The following is a 21,629-nucleotide window of genomic DNA, read 5'->3' on the forward strand; positions in this document are numbered from 1 at the left end:
TGTCTTTGCTCGTCGAATACTAGCGCCGTTCGTTTCAGCGGCCCAGCTCCCTCCAAACTGCCGCCCACCCACGAAAACGTGAAGCTCCGCCTCAGCTGGAGAGGTTTCAACGCGACTGTAGATACGTTCCCTTTCCAGCGCCGTGGGCAGACAGGCGTGGAGAGCAGCCTCGATTTGCGCCTTTTCCCTCCCTCCCTCTTTCTCCTAAAGGTGGAATTGCGTAGCTGGGCTGGCTAGCGGGCCGTCAGCCAGCCACTCTCGAGCACTCAGCATCCTCCATCCTCAGGCTGAGGGTTCCAGGGCGCGCTATTTCTCTCTTGCGCTCTCTTTCTCTCTCTCTCACACACACACAATTCCTCGTCACAATTTCTTAGGTTCCTTCAGCCCCGCTGCCACTACCGTGGGCCACTTCTGCAACCTTCCTTCCAATTATCTCTCTCTCCTCCCCTCACCCACACACCGCACGCTTGGAGGCCAGCCGCGCGCGCTCCCCCAAGTGCGCCTTTGTAATAGAGGGCGTTTTAATAAAAGGATCCGCGCCGTTTCGTCCGGTCATTGCGCGTTTCGAAGGGGTGGCGGGCAAGAGCGTGTCGCCGAGGACCGTATGTGGTGACCATCAGTGACCAACAACAACAAAAAAAGAGATGGGGTGGGGGGGGGGGTTGGAAGGGAGAAGCAAGGAGCTGAGGAGTTCCTTGTTATGTTTTCCACAAGGGACGACAGTCCCTCCGAGGGTGGGGGAGGAGAGACAGAGAGAGAGATGATAATTAAGTATAAAAAGCCCCCTCCCCGCTTCTGAACCTAACTAACAGCAGAAGAAAAAGAGGCGGAGGGTTTGATCATATTGGAAGCCCCGCCCAATGCCTGGGCAGGGGGAGGTCCTGCTTCTCCCCCCCCTCCCCACCCCCGCGCACGCCCGCTCTTTGGAAGGAACTGGACTGGCTTCTTTCTTTCTCTTTCTCTCCCTCCCTCCCTCCCGACTCCCCTCCTTTTCCCTCGCCGCCCCCTCCCCATGCACGCACAGAGCCCCGTCTCTCGCGCTCGGTCCTGCAGACAGACAGGGAGACAGAAGATGGCTGACTCGCCAGGGCAACCCACGGTCCGGCCCGCCCGCATCCCCAACCCTCCCAGAGCCGCTTTCTCCTTTGACACCCGTTGACGCTTTCGCCCAGCGCTAAAAGCCGCCCCCGTCCTCCCTCCCTTCCTCTCCACAACCTTCCCCCCCCCCGAAAGCTTTTCCTAAATAATACCAGCAGCCATTTCATCTCCACCAAAGTAGATACACGCACACATTACACGCGCGCGGGCGCGCGCCCACACACACACACACACACACACACATACACGCACGCACACCAAACAAAAAAATAAAATAAAAAATAAAATAAAAAATGGCAGAAATGGAGAAAGAAGGGAGACCTCCAGAAAATAAAAGAAGCAGGAAGCCGGCTCATCCCGTGAAAAGGGAAATCAATGAAGAGATGAAGGTACGTCTCTGCGCTCCTTCTTTATTGTCACTCTTATCGGATGCGAAAAGGGAAGAAAAAGGGAAGAGGGGTAGCGGCGGAGAGGAGGGAAGCTTGTTGCAGACACCCCCACCCCGGTATTACGGTCTCCCCTCCCCCCATGGGAGAAGATGTTATAAATAAAAGACCTCTTGTTTTGTTGTGATGAGAGGGGGTAAAAAAACCCTCGGATGGGGTTGACGAAAGGAGCCTGAACTCCTCCTCCTAACTGCACAGTTCACAGGCGAGAAAGCCAGATCCCTTAGGGGATCTGATACATTGATGGCTATAACCACTATTATTTATAATATTTTCTCCAAAGGGGTTCAGTTCCCTTCTGAAGTGCCCATCCTAGCCAGATAATCTAGAAGCCGTTAAAAGTTAGAAAAGAAAGGGAAGTCATTTAAGCACCCTCTCCCCCTTTCCAGTAGCCAGCTGCAACTGTGTAATTAAATTGTCAAAGTGAAATGTTATGGTCTGAACGGTACATCATTCTTGGGCTTAGACACAGGATCTCTTGTCTTTTCCTTCTGCCTTTTACTTTGGCGTCTGTTTTCTGTGCTCCACTTCACAGTTAATCAAAGAAGCGGAGTGTTGAATTGAAAGCTGTCCTAGAAGGGTGCATGAATATGTATGATCTCTGTGTGTACATTCTGTATATCATCTATATCTGTTTGGAGTGATTGTGTATGGAGGAGGTAAAACCAGCATCCTGGCAGGAAATAGTGCCGATCCAGCTGTGCTCCAGTGGTAATTCTGTGGGCTGGCACTCCAGAGGCTAATATCTGAGAAGTTGCCCAATAAATAAATAAACAATATTCACCTGGGTGAAGATGAAATTATTGTCTGATAGTACGATTATAAAAATTAATATTAGCATTAATTTTTTATGTTTCTCACTTATCTTTCCCCTAAACCTCACCTATGGGGCTGAAGTGAAGTTGCCTTGCTTCAAATAATAAAATAGTATAGTTTTGAGGTAGGATAAAATCCATTCACTCAAGTTACATTTAGTGAAATGGAGCATTCATAATCATTCTGTTAACAGGTTATATATTGAAATCCTCAATATACATTGTTGGTATATAATGATTAAAAAAGCTGTGTGTGTGAAATTGAATATTCATCACCATGGAATCTTTGCCTATGTGGTCCAAGACTAGCAACCCAAAGGGATCAACAAGACCATTTTACTTATTGAGCTTAGCAAATCAATTTGGAAGAGGATGCTCTGTTTCTTGTTTAATTTTTTAAACTCAATTAAAAGAGTTCTCTGTTATTTGTATTGTTTCTTTCTGTGGTGTATTGAAGGTTTGTCCAACAGCAGATGGATATTTGAACAAAGGTGGTGGTGTATATGTAAGAACAAAGTCCCTTGCATATCTATAACAATTATCCAGTTTCTAGGCATATATACATATGCCTCTTTGTATGTAGACTTTCTATCTTAGAGGAAGCTTTGTGTACACTTGAATTTAACGGTAATTGCTTAGTCAGACCTTGTTTGCATTTTTATTTTGGTAAGGGTAGAGAGGAAGGGGGACAGTGGGCATGGAACTCTGTCCCATTATGCACTGTCCGTTTAAGACAGTGCTTCATTCGATCTGCAGTTTTTAAGTTTCATAGGTTCTAGCATTACAAATTAGCTAATTTTAATCAAAACATATGAAATGCTATCCCGGCTGGATATATAAAGGCTGACTATGCTGGATCCTCTGGGTTTGTTTTGTTTACTTTGGCTGCAGGCACACTTGGTGGTTTGGGAGATAGTTGTTCTTCTGCAGTAGAACAGATGTTTGTCTGAAATGGTGAGGAAGAAACAAAAACAACACTGTGTGTGAAAGGAGGAAAATTACACAAGATTTTTTTCTTCTTTTTATGAAAATCTATTAAGCATTAGTGCTAATCTTAATGCAAGTAAACCTCCCTTTCCCCTAAGCTTCTGATAATGGAAGAAAAGAAATAAGAGAAATAAATTTATCAGAGTTTCATTTATATGAGAAATTTAACCCAAGGCTGTGGATCTGATATATAGTTTTGGGAACAGCTTTTATAGATTGCGCGGTTGAAATGTGAATAACAGCAGAAGCTTTCAGGCAGCCTTGGCCACATCATAGAGTTAGTTGTCTTATTAACTCTTATTCTGTGTTTTTATAACTAAAGTTCTGAGCAGGTTTGCATCTTGTTTTCTTCTAGGTACATTGGATATTTGCTTGTCTTTCTTTCAATAATTCTTCACTTACTGAAAGAAAGGTATATGAAAATGATTTTCTCCTCTTCACTTAAGTTAAAGAGTAACTTAACAAATTAGTCATATTGTATGAAATGAATGCGACAACATCTTCTGATGATCACAATGTGTCCTTGTGTAGGTGCACATCTGAACTGTTCAAGCAGCTTGACTGCTTCCCTTCATCTGAACTGCTTTCATGTGGACTTGTGTAAAATAAGCTCTGCTAAGTAATCACGACAGAGCAGAAAGAAAGGAATGTATATAGCAATAGACAGCCTAAGCTGTAAAAACTGAAACCTGAATCCTAGCAGCAGATCGGATATCAAGGCTGTAAGGTAGAGGGAGATGAAGAGATGAAGGGGAGGGAGAGAGGAGAGGAGAGGGCTGAAGGAATGGAAAAGTCAGCTTGGAAAGTGAAGGACTAGTAGGAGGGCCCCCTCGGGAAATTTGGCTCAGGGATTAGGGAATTCTATCACGGTATACAGTGACCTACTCAAGTTTCAACCCATGTTGGATTGAATTGCTTCCATTTGCTAGGAGTAAGAAAAAAAGACCAGCGTGTATGTGATTCCTTCTCTCCACCCTCCTTCCAGTAATAAAAAGCCACTGGGTACAAGTGTCTATTTTAAGTACAGCAAATACAAGGCACTATGAATGAGTAATAAAATTACCTCATCACACAGATTTTCTTGAAGATTTGCTCTTTGACAGAGCCACATATTTGCTTAATAATGATGGAAAGAAACTCAATCACTCTCTGTTACATCAGTAATACCAATTGCTGCTCTGTTTTAATAAGGTTGAAAACTGATGTTGTTTGCTGTTTCATAATAGTAGATATTAGGTTACATTTTTGTTATCTCTGGCCTGATGAACATGACAGTTGTGAGAAACTTCAGTTTGATACAAAACTACATGATTGCTTGGTTTCTCTTTCTTCAGTGTAAATTTCACTAAAAAAATTCTGACAGAATGTTTTGTTTCACTGTGACCATTAATATAATTCAAATTATTTCCTTTTATTTGCCTTCCATATTTAAATTTTATTAATATTATTATGTTGTATGGTAAATTACAAATGGGGGAAAATTATAAATCTTCCCTCTACCAAATGTACATCCTCCAAAATTTCATTTAGTAACTCTCGGAATTTCCAGCCAAAGACTGGACATTTTAGGAATAGTGATTGCAATACACCGTATTATAGGATTGCTAAGAATGTAACAAACTAAATATCAATTAAAACAATTCACTTAGCAATGTGAATATGTAGATTTTTAAAAACCATAGAGAAGTACAGTATGTTCCATTCATAAATCTTCACCTATTTCAGAGAAGTACTATGAACTTTTAAAATGGTTCTTTTATCCAAATGGATTGTGTTGACATGGAAACTTGATATTATATAATGTTATAAACGACAAGAACGTAAGAATCATGATTCGAAAACCTTACAATTTAAAGTTCACTTAAATTGAATGATCTGATGACATGTCAAAGCTAGTACTGAAAATTTTGAATTCATCTGCATCTTTGGTTTTTTTTAAAAACAGTCCTGAGATGAATGACAGATTTGTTGTTCAGAGCTGATTTTATGCACCTAAATTGATTACTTTTCAGATTCTAAATAAGTAATTTAACTTAAATAGATGTCATTCTAGATTATTTTATCTGTTGCCATTAATTGGCAAATTCATTGAAATATTCTTCTAACAACTGAAAAGCACGCTGCTCACTGAAAAAGACAAAAAAAAATAGGTGGAATCCAAATTTAATCATGCTTCAAGTAGATTCTGTTAAACTGATGGATTGCTTAGTCATTCCTTTCACTATACAAGGCATTTGGAGATTTAAAAGTTACTTTGGAGAATAATTACATAGAAAAGAAAGATGTATAAGTATTTTTAGGTCCTCTGATAAACTACCATGAGACATCATATAAGAACCTATAAATCTTGATAAGGAATATTCACAATAGTTTGAGAATCCTTATATAGAATATATAAGAATCTACAAGATAATTAAAATAATGTTGGAAATTGATGTATACAGGCTAGTGTGCATTTATTGTCATACTGGCATCCATTTGTAATATCCAAAAAGGTTTAATGGAAGTATACTATCACATGACAGGCATACATTTTTCATTTATTATATGGCTCCAGATTAATCTTCCATGTTTCAATCAATATGGCAAGGAAGAAAACAGAAAAAAATAGAAATGCTTCTACTTAAAAATTTTAAAATAATTAGTTTTTAAAAATAAGAGACTCAATTTCTCTTGCATTTCCATCCACATTTGTCTGGTATCATCCCCCCATTTTCTGACAGAAAAAAAGCTGTATATAAAAATGTGGTGAAAAATTGCATTTCAGAAATAGAACCAATTATCTTTCATGCAAGAGTTATGTTATCTGTACGATGATGCTACAATAAAATGAATTTTAAATACAGCATGTATGAAAATGAAATTTTTTTTTTCTTAAATTTGTTGTATATGCCGCCCTTCTCCGGAGACTCAGGGCGGCTTACAATGCGTTAAGCAATTTTCATTGCTTTTTAAAGACTTTAATCTCATCAGACTTCTTTCCACTATCATATATGAGAAAAATGTATATGAATAGTCTTTTACTTCCCAAAAGTACTTCCCAAAAGTATTTTTATGCACTAAAATTCAATAAAATATACAATTAAATCATGCAAATCATAAAATTATTGTAAAATGTGGTTTGGGCTGTGAAAATGAACAACCACACAGAAAAGCATTTTAGCACTATACTTTTATTTATTTGCTGATACAAACTGAATAAAAGGTGTTTTCTTGTCAGTTCCTTTGGTTAAAAAAAATAATTTAACTGTGCAGCAGTAGATAGCATCCAAGCAATCATATGCTTTGTCAGTCCAGGTGTTCCAGAGAATCTGGCTTTTAATTATTTCTTGGCTTTAACTATTTGATTATATATGAATCTTGGCATCAGAGTTTTGTAAGAAGACATATGGTGTCATAGCATTAACAAATATAACATATCTTTTTTTCTTGCATTTTTTTGTTTTTATTTTCAATTGAAGTCAGTGATAACCATCACTTAAGCTCCCTCCCTCAGCAGTCTAGGCACAATAACTCTTGACTATTAACTCTTGATTATGTACTGTTCTGAAATGCAATGTTGACCTCCATCTTTTTTCTCATTCCTTGGTCTTCTTTCTATGCTTCCCACTGTTTGCTTTCCCCTGCTTCTCCTCAGTTTCTTTTGAGTCAATTAAATGTATTTTCCAATTGTTTTATTCCACTGGAATGGTTGTGTCCAAGAGGTGACTTTTTGTGTATGTTCTCATTGTTCATCTGAAACCAACTCTGTTATTCCAAAATCAGTTTCATTTTGTATTACTCCCAAGTAAATGTTATTTATATTTTCTGTCTTTTCCATGTTAGAGGAAAAACTTGTCCATGTTGTTCTGTCTACCTGCTTCTTTTCTGTCTTTATCCTCTTTCTCTTTCTCTTGATTTTTGTAGGACTTCTATGCCATTAAAGATGTTATTGGGCTGTAACACAGCAGCTCTGCTTCCTTTCAGCATCTCTTTTTCCAGAAATTGAAACACAAATAGCAGAAGAAATATAGCAAGGTCCAGATCTCTGTATTTGAATTGCTGGCTTTGTGTTTGAAATTGTTGCAAAAAAAAAAAAAAAAAAAAGGAAATTCAATGCAGTGGCTCTCATGTACTTATAATAATTTCAGAATGGGAAGGGCCTTTTCCCTTTCAATTTTACCCTTGCATGTAATTCATAAGACCGCGTACAGCCAGTTCCTTTGTCTCTTCCCATATCTCCCTTCTGCAGAACTACTTTCTATGAGTCCAAGAGTTTTCTCTTCTCTAGGATTGGCTTTTTACCATTAGCCAGGAGACATTTCCAAACTAGTCATTTATAGCATTTTACAGATTCATCCAGTCATTACTGTGATACTGTAAAACCAGACTTTATTGTTCATATAATATCATAGCAACTGTTGAATGGTGCAATAGGATGCCATAAAATTACTAGTGTGGATATGGCAAATGAGGCATCTCCTTTCAGCAGGATTCTGTTAGCTGTATCCTGTTAGGTCTCTAGACATTCTCCAATGTTGTAGGACAGAATTTCCTGCTGTGATTGCTAATTAGTACTCTCTAGGCTACCCTATCATAATGGTGAGGAATTTTAGCACTTTATTGAGATGAAAAAAAATTTGCCATTATCTTTCCTTAATTTTAGGCATAAAGTGTTTTGGCCTGACTGAACAACCCTATTTGTGAAGTTCCTCTCCCCTTTAATTCAGAGTTAGTTATTCCATTGAAACTGACTAGTTTTATTATCCTATTATTACCTCATCATTATGAAGAAAAGGGGAGCTTTATTTATTTCTTTATTTTATTTTATTTTATTTTATTTTATTGAATTTCTATACCGCCCTTCTCCTGAAGGACTCAGGGCGGTGTACAGCCAAAAATAAAACCATAACAATATAAAAATTAAAAGCAATTTAAAACAATTAAATAAATTGGCCAAAAAACTCTAATAAAACAACCCATTAAAATAGTAAAATGTTATTATTATTTAGGCCAGCCCTGCTTGTTGGAATAATAATGTTTTTAGGGCACGACGAAAGGTATGAAGGTTGTGAATCCTACGAATCTCTGGGAGCAGCTCATTCCAGAGGGTAGGGGCCCCCACAGAGAATGCTGTCCCCCTAGGGGTCGTCAGCTGACATTGCCTAGCCGACGGCACCCGGAGGAGCCCCTCTCTGTGGGAGCGTACTGGTCGATGGGAGGCTATTGGTGGCAGAAGGCGGTCTTGTAAATAGCCAGGTCCCAAGCCATGGAACGCTTTAAAGGTGGCAACCAACACCTTGAATCGCACCCGGAAGACCACCGGGAGCCAGTGCAGCTCGCGCAGGAGCGGTGTTACATGGGAGCATCGATCGCTCCCGTAATTACCTGCGCGGCCGCATTCTGGACCAGTTGGAGCCTCCGGGTGCTCTTCAGGGGGAGCCGCATGTAGAGAGCGTTACAATAGTCCAGACGGGAGGTGACGGGGGCGTGAGTGACTGAGCTGGAGTCCCGGTCCAGAAAGGGCTGCAACTGGTAAATCAGGTGAACCTGATAAAAAGCCCTCCTGGCCACAGCCGTCAGATGGTCTTCTAAAGACAGCTGCGAGTCCAGAAGGACACCCAAGTTGCGAGCCCTCTCTGAGGGGGTTTATCATATATATGTTTTGCACAATATTAGTACAAAAATAAGTGCTGAATGCTAGTTGTAGCCGCAGTAGTAAATAACATTTCCTTCAAATTGAGTTCATCTCCTGGTGACTTCAAAGGCAGATCCATGTAGTTTCTTTGGCAAGAATACAGAAATAGTTTCATTGGCTTCTTCTGATGATTTTTCATCCAAGAAAGACTACAGTAATTAGGTCCAATTATACTTAATGTTTCAGGATTAGCCAAAGTTAGGTGGTTAGGTGCTACCATATAACTTTGTGAGCAACAACAATAGTTAATATTAATATTAGCTTGATCCTATACAGTAAAGATGCACAAGAGTTTAGAAATCTTAGCAATGTTAAAAAATAGTAATGTTTGTATAACACGTTAACCTAATTATATTTACATGACACACACATGCTGAACACATAGGATGGGTTCACACAACACGTTGGAGGAAGGTTGATTGGTTTGTAGTTCAGTACTTTATTCAAAGGTATCTAGTAGTGCCATAATGATATCTCATATGTTATGACATTATTGCATCACAAATTATGTAGCTTTTGAAAAATTAAAGACATTATGTGATCAGGGGTAATATATACAGCATATACAGACATATGTTTTTGGAAAGACATTTCATATATTACAGTAGTTGTCACTTGTCAACCTCAATTTGTTATAAAGTGAAATGTCATGTGACCACACTTGCTTACAATGTCAGTTCTGGTTGCGGTATTTAAGTGAATAACCGATAGGTATTGAACATGATGTTACATGATGGAGACTTGCAATCTCCTGCAGGCTTCCCCATTGACTTTGCATGTTGGAAGCTGGCTATGAAGGTCGCAAACTATGATCATGTGACTGTGACTATGGTATATGGGGAAAACAGGAGAAAGGGTATGTTTATCACCTTGAGCTATTTATAAAAATAATAAAGGTAGGATATAAATAAATAAATGTGCACAAGTCACCAAGTGCCTTAATTTCAAACATGCGGCTGCAGGAACACTGTGATGGTTGGTATCAAGGAGCGGCCATAAATTTCCTTTTTCAGCACCATCATAACTTTGAATGGTCACTGAATGAGCAGTCAGTAAGCAAAGACTACGTGTATAAAGAGTATTAGGAAACAAAGGTAACATTAATTATTTTATTATAATTTATTAATTTATTATGAAGTATTAATACAAATAATAACTTTCTAATTAAAGTATTTTTCAGGAATACTCATTAGAAGCCTGTTATATCATTGTACATTGAGAAAAAATACTGAACATATTATAATAACAGCAATAATTAATAACAAATCTGAAGATGGTAACAGACCCTAAAACACACAAATAGAACCGTTTTCTTCCTTAGGAGTATTTTCTTTTTTTAAAAAAATATGAACGTTGCTGAAGTTAGCATATTGGAACTTTGAATGTTCAACTAAATGATAAATTATGAAAATAGCCCATCTTTTTCAAACCCCTTGAGTGCTTCTGAAAAAAATAGATGATATTGCTTTAAGAGTTGCATGAATATTAATGAGTTTCTTAAAGCATTGGCATATTTTTTTAGCCTCCTGCAGAAGCTGAAAAAGAGGGCTTGTTTTAATGAAGAGTAGAGATGTCCCGCATGTGTATTGATAATGAAGTCCAAATTATTTTGAAAAACAGCAGGACTTTAATAAAGAAGTAGAAAAAGAACACATAGTAAAGGGTATTTAATGAATGGTAACAGGTTTGTAATGGGGAACCTGTCTTAAAGAAAAATGAAAATGGAATGTGAATACAGACATTCCATTGAGTGGTAAACATTTTTAGCCATAAATATAAATTCGGATGATGTTGAAGATGCTGTCCATGGTGGCTGAGAAATGAGAGTGAAAATATGTAAAGTAACATATCAAACATTACTTCTCATAAGAATACTTCTGATACTGATCACAGTATTTAGAACCAAGTACCTAATTCTCCATGTCCAGTGTGAATTTAAGTTCACATACTCTTCCCAAATTCTCTTGGTGGGCTTTGAGAAGAACATCAAAATGTTTGCTTCTCTTTTATTTTAAGCACAGTTAAAATATAAATTATCCTATGATAGTTTCAAAAACAATGGAGTCAAGAAGAGTTCATAAAGGATTACCACTTGCTGGTCACTGGCACAGAATGTCTCATTAGTCTAGTCTCTTGTTCAGCTAGCCATAATTGTGACATTAGCTCTAGTTATTTCTATAAGCATTGCAAGATTTATCATGGCAAATGGTTCTTTAGGGAACTAAATGGCAAATTTGTTCTAATTTCTAATACTTAAATCCTCTTTTGATTGCAAAGTACATCGTTATTTTGCTTTTCAATCCATAGACTCACGATTAAGGAATGAATGAGTTGGGGGGGGGGAGAACTTTATAGATAATCTAGCACAATGTCATGATTAGTGCAGGAATCTGTTAAAACCATTGCTGACAAATAATCTTTATAATCTATTGGAACACGATTCATTTAATCAATTTTTATGGCTGCTCAATTCACAATTGAGATTCTAAGACCTGATTAAAACAGCACAAATAGTAGTCAAATAGTGCATTAAAGCCTCAGGTGCAACCCTAAGTTATTTTGATTGTACACTGCTCAGAGTCACATTTATGAAATAGGTAGCTATATAAATTGGATGATATGAGTGAAATAAAATACAAACAAAATAGTTCCTTTTGAAACTGAACAGAGTTCATCAGGTACTTGAGGTGACCAATGAAATAAGTCCCTTGATCAAAAAAGGTAGATACTACTCTAGTATCTCTCCCATTTGTCTTCTCTTATGCAGGCTAAACATTCCAGCTGTTTTAACTGTTCCTCAGAGAGGCTTATTTCCCAGTCCTCTTATTTTACTGAATACTCTTCTTGAAACTCACACTAGCTTCTCCATGTCCCCTTTAAAATGCAGTGCCAAGAAATAGGTACATATTCCAGGTAGGGTTCAATCAACACAGAGTACAACGGAATTATTATCTGCCATGACCAGTGGTGGGTTCCTCCTGGTTTGGCACGGTTCTGCCGAGCCAGTAGCGGTGACGATATGATGTCACCGAACCGGTTCTGCTCCCCACACACACCCCGTCCCCCCGGCGTTATTCTTAACTTTTATTTGGCCCCACCCCCAATCTATTGCTGCCTCCTGAGTCCCAGCTGATCAGCTAGAAGGAAAAAAACTGTTTAAACTCTTGTGGGGCTTCAAAGGGCCGCCCTACAGCTGATCAGTGTTAAAAGGCAGTGTGCGGGTAGACCGGTGCCTCCAAAAACAAATGAGTAGACCGGTGCCTGCAAAAATAAATGGGTAGACCAGGGCCTCCAAAAACAAATGAGTAGACTGGTACAGCTCTGCAAGCAGTTAAAAGCCTGGTAGACCAGTACCTCTGTTAAATCCTAAAGAATTGTCACATGACCATCAAGCCACACCCACAAAATAAGCCACATCCACAGAACCGGTAGTAAAAAAATTTAGAACCCACCCCTGGCCATGACCTGGAAACAGTGCTTTGTAAATCCAATCCAAGGCTACACCAAGCCTTTTAGTTACTTGATTATGTTCAGCTGGTAGTCCACTAAGATTCCCAGATCTACAAGTCAGATTTCAGTTTTAAAAAGTTTTAAGTGTCTACATTTGTTCTCTAAGATATTAATCAACCCCCCAATATTGTTCAACTGCAAATCTGATGAGCATCCTTTCCATTTCATGTTCTAGATCATTTATGAAGATATTGACTATAGAGACCTGAAGAACTACATCTAATATTTCCTTCCAGAGCAATTTTTGAACATCCTTTGAGGATGATTGCTTAGTTGCAAATCACCCAGGCCACAGTAGTATCTCGCCCACATTATTCATCTGGTCCATGAGGATATCATGAGAGACTTTGCCATACATTTTACTGTGATCAAGATATAATACATCCATAGCATTCCTTTGCTCCATCGATATAGTAAACTCTGTCATAAAAGACAGTTAGTTTGAAATTATTTGTTCCTGATAAACTCATGGTGGGTCCTTGTAATGGAAGCATGTTTTCCTAAGAGCTTGCAGACATGGTGCTTGTCTTTTTTTTCTAGTATCTCACACAATACAGATATTAAAATGACTATTGTATAATTTTTCAAGTCTTCCCTCTCTCTCTCTTTTATTATTGGGAATATGTTTGTTCTTCTAGTACTGTGATAGCGAATAGTACCCAAAGAGTGTACGCAGAGAGTGTGCCCACAGAGAGTGGCATGCAGCACCCTCTCTGTGGACACGCAAGCCGTCACCCCAGCTCAGCTCCACCACGCATGCGTGCGCGCCTCTAGCTGGTCTTCGGGTCTCTGCTGTACATGCAAGGGGGCACATGCAGGGGGCATGCACATGTGCGGGGCACGCACGTGCATTGCATTTTGGGGGGTCGGGTGCATGCGCGCTTTGGGCACTCGGTCCAGAAAAGTCTAGCCATCACTGTTGGCATATCTTATTGGCAGTTTTCTAGAAGTTTTCAAAGGCTGTAGTCAATAGTTATAGTTACTGAATATCATCAGTGGTATATTATTTCAATCAACTTTTTCAGTATCCTATCTCCAATCTGGAATTAATTTCAGATAGCCACATGGCTTTTTATACTTTTTTCAGTACTCAGCCACATTACTCCATCCTTTTGCACGACATTAGGAGCTCTCTCCCTCTTCCTAGAGAAAGCAGTTATAGCCTCATCTCATTTTCAGCTTTCACCTTACTAGCTCCATCTCTATAAGCTTGACTTAACAATTTGTACACCACCTTAGTTATCAGTCCTTGCTTCCATATTCATTTTTTCAATTTGTCAGCAAGCACACCATTCATACAATCTAGCTAAAACTTTTCTCATTTTTCCTTCTGATGGGAATTGTTTGTGCCTTTGTGTTCAGTAACCCATTTTTGGGGGCTTTAATTTGTTTACCCATCATAATACGTGCCCAATTTCTGCCCAAGTTCATTGAAATTTGCAATCCACGATATGTAACTGACTTTTCCCAACTATTCCCCATATTATCTTGAATCCATGAACTTAATGCTTTTCTCCAATCTGATGATACTTTATTTAGTTTATCAACCAATTTTACTTTGTCAGGATTAGTTGAGGTCCCACTATTGCTGCTAAAGTCAGCTGCCTTGAACACTTGATTTAGAAAGACATTATTCCCATCCTCTGCTAGGTTAGGTGATCTGTCCTAAATTCCCAGAATGGCTTTAATTTGGTTTCTTACACTCTTTTTTACTTTTATTCAGATGATTACTAACAGATTTTCCATATTCATAAACAATGTCTTCCTAGGTATATAGATTTTTCATATAAAAAGCCATTCCACTTCCTCTTTTGTACTGGGCAATTCTTAACACAAATTATTAAAGTGAAAAAAATTAATTTGCAACTTGACATTAATACGTTTGCACAAATTGCTCAAACCCCTTTCCTTATCTCTAAAGAGAATACTAACTGCAATAATGTAAATGTAATGTAAACTTTTGAAACAACCTCCTTCCCTGGAAAAGCATTCTGAAAACCTGAAGAAAAAAAAATAACTCAAAAAACTACTTCAGTGATGAAGCTTTGCATTTGTGGCATAAAACCATGATATGTTATGGAAAACATAAACACAATCTTTAGGATGTCAGCCTAAATACAGATGATAAATTGGTACAGTACAATGCAAGCTTCTCAAAATTCCTGGTAGGTTATTTTACTTGAAGACCAATTATTTCAGTCTCTAATAATGTAAATCCATGGACTCATCCACATAGTTTGCTTGTTGTAGCACAAAGAGACACTATTTGCTTTTCCTTAATTGTATGTCTTGACAACATACCGTATTTTTCAGTGTATAAGACGCACTTCCCCCCCCCCAAAAGTGGGTGGAAATGTCTGTGCATCTTATAGAGCGAATGTTGCCGAAGCCCCGCCCACTCACCCTTCGGCTTCTGCCTCCCAGCAATTTACCTTCTTGCAGCAAACAGCAAACAGCCTAGTCAGCTTCAGCACAGCCTGATTTAGCACAAGCACCTGATTGGCGGTTGGATCTGCCTCCTGGAATACTGCCTATCAGCTGTTCCAGGCTGCGGGGATCCCTGCTGCCACCTATCGCTGCCTCTGCACGCCCCATTTTTGGCCTCTGCGTGCCCCATTTTTGGCCCGTTCCAGGCAGTGGGGATAAGCTGTGGCAGCGATCCCCGCAGCCTGGAATGGGTCAACAATGGGGCACACGGAGGCTGTAGTGTAATGTAGTGTGTGGAGGCGGCGATAGACACTAGCGGCGATGGGCGGCGACGGCGGCGATGGGCAGTGGCGATCCCAGCAGCCTGGAATAGCTGATAAGATGTATTCCGGGTGGCAGATCCAACTGCCAATCAGCTGCTCATGCTAAATCAGGCTGTGCTGAAGCTGCCCAGACTGTTTGCTGCAAGGAGGCAAATTGCTGGGAGGCAGAGGCAGATTTTTTTCCCCTTGTTTTCCTCCCTAAAAACTAGGTGCGTCTTATAGTCTGGAGAGTCTTATAGTCCAAAAAGTATGGTAATCTCCCATCGCATTGCCAGGCTTCTCCTGAGGTAGACTGAAATGTATTCAAGAGGTTATGGAAGGAAATTAGTGGTTTCCTTGCTGTTATGGCAGAAAACTTCCCATCTGTACATTCTAGTGGTGAAAAGGGGGGCCTCTGGAAATGAGTAATTTTCTGGGCTCCAAATGGAGTGGGAGGACTGCTGTGGTACTGCCCTCTCCTCCAGCATATGGACCTCCATATCCATGTATACTAAGACTTCCAGAGAGACTGAGTACTTCTCAGCACCTATATTTTATTCTTCCTTTTCTAGGGTTTAGAGATGGGAATATTGACTTCATGTAAGACCAAATGCAGGTCCACCAGGAGGTTAATTTCCCACAGGTAAGCAAAAACACCTTGACCACAGCAAAAACGGAAACAAGAGAAATTGACATAATATCTAAGCCTACATCAATTTGGCATGACTTTCATCAGTGTAAATCAGATGGTGCTTGGAAACTTGCATATAAAAAAACCCCAGCCATATGTTTTAAAATATAAAAATATTTAGAGGATGATTTTAAAATGATTATATTGTACTACCAGCAGCCAAGATAACTCCTTAATTTGATCAGCTGTTTAAAGAAATATGATGTAATGTCCAGCCCTGGAAGAAGAGTTTTTATTTAGGCATGATAACCTCCTGGATTCTGCATACATGGAGTTGCTTTTTTCCAGTGCTGGCTTGGAAAAAGGGAATCAACAGCTGCACTGAAAATGTCCCAAATTACATCCTGTGAAGGCAGCAATACTATTGGGAGTCATTGTTGACACACACACACACACACACACACACACACACACACACACACACACAAATGTGGGGCAGTGGTACTTTCCTCCCATTTCGACAATAGAAGATGCATGGCTGTGTGAAGGAACCTTATCCGTGCCAGTTAATGAAATCCATAAGCAAGAAAACTCTTCTCCCAGGGGGCTAAATAGCAAGGCAGCTTATGCTGGAGGCTTGTGAAGTTCCTTGTGGGGGGGAAAAAGGAATAGGTGGATTCTCTGCCAGGTTATGGGATGAAACTCTCCAGGATACAAGAAGAAATTTAACCCATAGATAATGCATTTCTAGGTGCAGTGAATAATCAGATAAGAGTGCTGCTAGAGTTTGAATATGCTTATACAATATAATGGTATGAGGGAATGATGTTGCAGGATTAATGGAAGAGATGCTGCCATTAAGGGACTAATAAGACAAGAGAGGGAGGAGCCCACAAGTGCTTAACAGTCAGAGAAAGAAAATTTGGAAAGACTCACCCTAATTGATCAGGCAGTTCAAAGTGACAATAGGAGATTTATACTTTCAAATTTACAAGATTTTGTTTATATGGCCACCTAGCTCTGAAAAACAGGACCCTGGCAGTGTATAACAGTGATAAAGTATTGTTTCTGTAGCCTTAAAATAAACTAGAATTACTGTAGCTCATCTGGTCCATTTTTTCTGTCTGGTTTACCTGAGAGGATTAACATACAGTTTCCTTCATTATTTTGTCTGAGGTCCAATTTCCATTTTGGATGGGACTGCTCATTATTTCTTTATTCACTCTCCTTCTGAAACAATTGCATTTTCTTTCTTCCAATTTTATTCCTACAAACTCTCATTGAGGGGAAGAAAAGAAGGTGAGTGCAGCAGATATTAGCTGAAAACCTTTAACTGCTACATCAGCCATGACTTCTTGACTGAATGGGACAGAGCCTTACGACTGTAGGAGAAACTTATAATTGAATCTAGTGAGAAGGTTAGATAAGATTTTCCACTGGACAAGTCACACATTAAAGAATAATCATGCTTACTTACTGAAGAAGTACCTATAAATCATTGTTGCTTTGATGAGAGATCTATCTATATCTATCTATCTCAAAAAATGATAATGAAAGATTACAAAGAACTTGTATTTATTTTACACATCTGTTTTTTATAGCTTTATGTAAATTTAATCCTTCAATAACTATAGCCTTGGTCATGCAGTATTCCTAAACACATGTTTTACATTAAGAAACTAAATACTGCCAGTAAATTCAATGAGACTACTCATGAGCTAATATTTGGCAAATATTTAAGATCTTTGCAGCAACAAAGCTGAAGTTAGCAGTAACAATATTTTCAACACATTGTATAGTAGAAATAACATGAACATAATGTTAAATAGGCAGACATGGTTTAAGACTAATTTTACTTAATATAGTCCATTCTATATAGCTTCAGGAATGTTTTCCAAAGACTATAATTAATTTTAGGCTGTAATTGATAGTTACCCTTACCTCCTTTTATAATACTAAAATTTCTCATTATTAAACAAGGAGATAGTTAAAAGAAAATAATGTTGATCATCTAAAGAAATATAATACACATTTTTTGGACATGGGTGGGCTTTCTTTGATACTGACATAGTCGTTTTCAATTATTATATTTATAGCAAACTTAGTTGCTAGAAGGGTCAAAGCCTTCTATATACAGGACACAAAGTAAAAAGGACGTAAACATACCTGATTTTTTTCAGATGCTGTTACATTTTCCATCTAAGTAACATTTTAGAAGTGCTTAGCAGGTGCTTCCAATTTGCCCTCAGTCTGGAACGAGATACAAGACAGCATTCACAGGTACCATAGCATAAGCCAACAACTGAAATGCACCCCACTAACTTAAAAGATATAACACTTTAAAATATTATACAAATCTCTTGTGTGGTTACTGAAATCTCATAACTTCTGATGATCTTAAAAGGTTTTGTGCATGTAATGATGCTGCAAAAAATTGCTGATCATTTTGCACTAGTTGGTTTTGTTAAACTTTCTTCCTCTAAATTGACTATGATGTGGAAAATAAGGATATAGAAAACGATGGTACAATGGATTTACAAATAAAACCAGCTGATATTTTAATAATTAAAGGAGGCACACAAATAATGAATCAGAAGAATGACTTGGAAGGCTGCCTTATCTTGGATTTACAAAAGGGATGTGATAATTAAATTGTTCCGGAAAGGAGAGAAAGAGAAATGGATAAGAAATCATCTTGTGGAACATTATGTGAAGAGCCTTGGTGGTGCAGCAGACTAAAGTGCTGTTAAGTGCTAGCACTTAGCTGCCAGCTGCCTGCAATTAGTGCAAGTTCGAATCTCACCAGGCTCAAGGTTGACTCAGCCTTCCATCCTTTCGAGGTAGGTAAATTGAGGACCCAGATTGTGGGGGCAATAAGCCAACTTTGTATAGAACAACACCACTTGGGGGGGGGGGCAAAAGCCCTAATAAGCAGGTATTTACTAAAAAAAAAGTATGCAGGCTATTGCTATAATGCATTGTAAGCCACCCTGAGTCTACGGAGAAGGGCGGCATATAAATTGGACTAATAAATAAATAAATAATAATAAATTATTTGATGGGATTAAGTATCAAGAAAAGTAAACAGAAGGAATTCAAAATGGATTTATTTGATTTACAGTTAATATATATGTTGTAGTTTCTGATAGCTATTAATGGAATTCATTTTTGACCAAGGCTGAACAATGAGGCTTCAAATATGTTTATAAATGGGGACAGATTTCTTTTATTTGATTTCTTAGAAAAAAATGATAAAAAATGATGGAATACAAAATGGATTTATTAGATCAATGTAAAAATATAATGTAAAAATATTCCTGCCAGCTCCTAATAAACCTTAGGAAATTAGAAGTAAATGAAAGTTTTTATAATTTAAATTTTTATAAAGGATGATATATGGCAGGGGTGTCAAACTCACATCATCATGGCGGTGTTACCTGATGTATTGGGACTTTTCCCCCTTCGCTAAGCCAGCTGTGGGTGTGGCCAGCATGTGACACATCTGGCCCATAGGCCAGGAGTTTGACAGCCCTGATGTATGGGAAGAATGTATCATTTTTTTATTGAAATATTGGAGAAGGTGTTAAGTTACTGAATTTATTCATTGTTGCCTGGAGGTAAGGGGAAATCATCTTTTATATATTTTTTCCTTATTTTTTCTATCGCTTTGCACTTATCTTTTTCTTTCCTTTGTTTTTTTATATTTTTATTAGTTCATATCAATATTTTATTTATTTATTTATTTATTTATTTATTTATTTATTTATTTATTTATTTATTTATTTATTTATTTATTTTTTAAACTTGTATGCCGCCCTATCTCCGAAGGACTCAGGGCAGCTCACAACAATAAAAACAAGCAAAATCAATGTTAAAAATACCCAATAAGATTATAAAAAGACCATTAAAATCCCCTTTAAAACCCCTTCAGTCCAAACCAGCCAGGCGAAATAACCACATTTTAAGGTCACAGCGGAAAGAGCGAAGGTTAGGGGCCACCCAGAGCTCCAGGGGGAGCTAATTCCACAGGGTAGGTGCACCCACAGAGAAGGCCCACTCCCTAGGGGTCGCCAGCCGACATTGTCTGGCCGACGGCACTCCAAGGAGGCCCTCCCTGTGAGAACGCACTGGGCAATGGGGAGCTGTCGCTGGCCGCAGATGGTCCACCAAATACCCCGGGCCTAAGCCATGTAGGGCTTTATAGGTAATTACCAGCACCTTGAATCTCACCCAGAGGGCAACCAGTAGCCAATGCAGGTCCCACAGGAGAGGTGTAACATGAGAGTGTCGGGACACTCCCATCACTACCCGCGCGGCCGCATTCTGCATCAGCTGAAGCCTCCGAGTGGTCTTCAGGGGCAGCCCCATGTAGAGAGCATTACAGTAGTCGATCCGATTTTATCTTTGTATTAATAAAAATAAAAAAATTATTACAAAAATGACAATGTTTTTATCTATAGAATTAAAGATTGTGTTGTTAATAAAATTGCCCCCAGCTGAGAGTTCAGCAAACGAAGACATTTTCCCTTTAAAGACTTTAGAACAGGTGGAAGGCCTTAGGCTACCAGAGAGCCAGGATTTAAGATGCAAAGAAGTAACAGCTGTTTTATCCATCCTATTATTCTGTGCTTTCAGGTTGGGTCTATAACAGTGTTGGCTAACCTTTTCCGGACCAAATGCCCAAAGCGTGCGCATACCGAACCCCCAAAATGCAATGTGCTTGTGGCCCTGTGTATGCACCCCCCCCGCATGCGCCTCCCACATGCGCATGTGCTCACCATTTGCACCTTGTGCATGCGCACCCTGGTGCACCACACCCACCACATGCACCCCCCATGCATGCGCAGCAGAGACCTGAAGACCAGCTGGCTGGCGGGAGGCGCATGTGCATGCGCAGCAGAGCCAAGCTGGGGCGACGGCTCGCATGCCCACAGAGAGGGTGCTGGGTGCCACCTCTGGCATATGTGCCATAGGTTCCCCATCACGAGTCTGTAATATAACTTTCTGCATTATAGGTAGTTCTTTTTTCGGATTTTTTAAATACTGAATTCCCTCTCTGAGAAGATCTTGGGACTGTCTCTTTGAATGCTATTACTGGGCATTGAGAGTCTGATTGATAGTTTGGTAGTGTTAGATTTGTTTACAAAAATGATTCACTTTGTTTCAGGTGAGGATCTTCAGTCTGCACCAGAAACCACCAAATTGTTGATCGATAATGCATTTCAGCAGAAAAGTATGGCTAATCATCTGAATTTCAGATAGAGAAGTGCAATTACAGCATGTATTTGGAAAGCCTTGTCCCAATTACTGAATATTAAGATCCATTTATTCTCTGCTCCTCATAATCTTTCTACTTTAGATCAATGCTTCATGTCAACTATCTGCAGAACAAATTGGCCTAACTCTGGTTATATTTGTTTTTAACAAGTTAGTTCATTCTTCTACTGACATATCATCATTTCAGGTTTTTTATTACTTTTATCCTCACTGCTTAACCAAGGCTACCCCTTCTGTCCTAAAGGTTTTAAATATTTATAAGAGATGCAGGTAGCACAACTACTTTTCAAAGTGCAGCTAGAATTTGCCAAGACTTCTTACAAGTCTGCTGCTGATCATCATTAAAAGGAAAGTCCTATTGTTTGTTGGGATTGTCAAACTTTCCATTAATTTTTTTTTGTTCTCCTTGTTCCCGTCCAAGAAATTGGATTTGAAGTTTATTAGTCCCTTTTCTGTAGA

At 38.9% G+C, this 21,629-nt stretch overlaps 1 protein-coding gene across 7 annotated transcripts in view; it reads left to right on the plus strand.

Moving 5' to 3' along the window:
• Positions 1-1,020: 1,020 nt before the first annotated feature.
• The window catches only part of SOBP (sine oculis binding protein homolog), a 141,886-nt gene continuing 121,277 nt past the window's right edge, over positions 1,021-21,629 (plus strand). For 3 of the 7 annotated variants that reach the window (XR_009621885.2, XM_060689109.2, XM_060689110.2), the window contains exon 1: positions 1,052-1,487. Coding sequence is in view for 4 of the 7 variants with exons in the window: in XM_060689109.2 (XP_060545092.1) it covers positions 1,392-1,487 (96 nt within the window). In the remaining 3 variants the exon portion in view is untranslated. Of the gene's footprint in view, positions 1,488-18,073; positions 18,174-21,629 lie in introns of all 7 variants that reach the window. The other 4 variants (XR_015731392.1, XM_034409106.3, XM_060689111.2 and 1 more) reach the window with 3 other exon arrangements.

Source organism: Pantherophis guttatus, chromosome 1, assembly GCF_059756535.1.
Source record: "Pantherophis guttatus breed Tessera chromosome 1, ASM5975653v1, whole genome shotgun sequence".
Classification (NCBI taxonomy): domain Eukaryota; kingdom Metazoa; phylum Chordata; class Lepidosauria; order Squamata; family Colubridae; genus Pantherophis; species Pantherophis guttatus.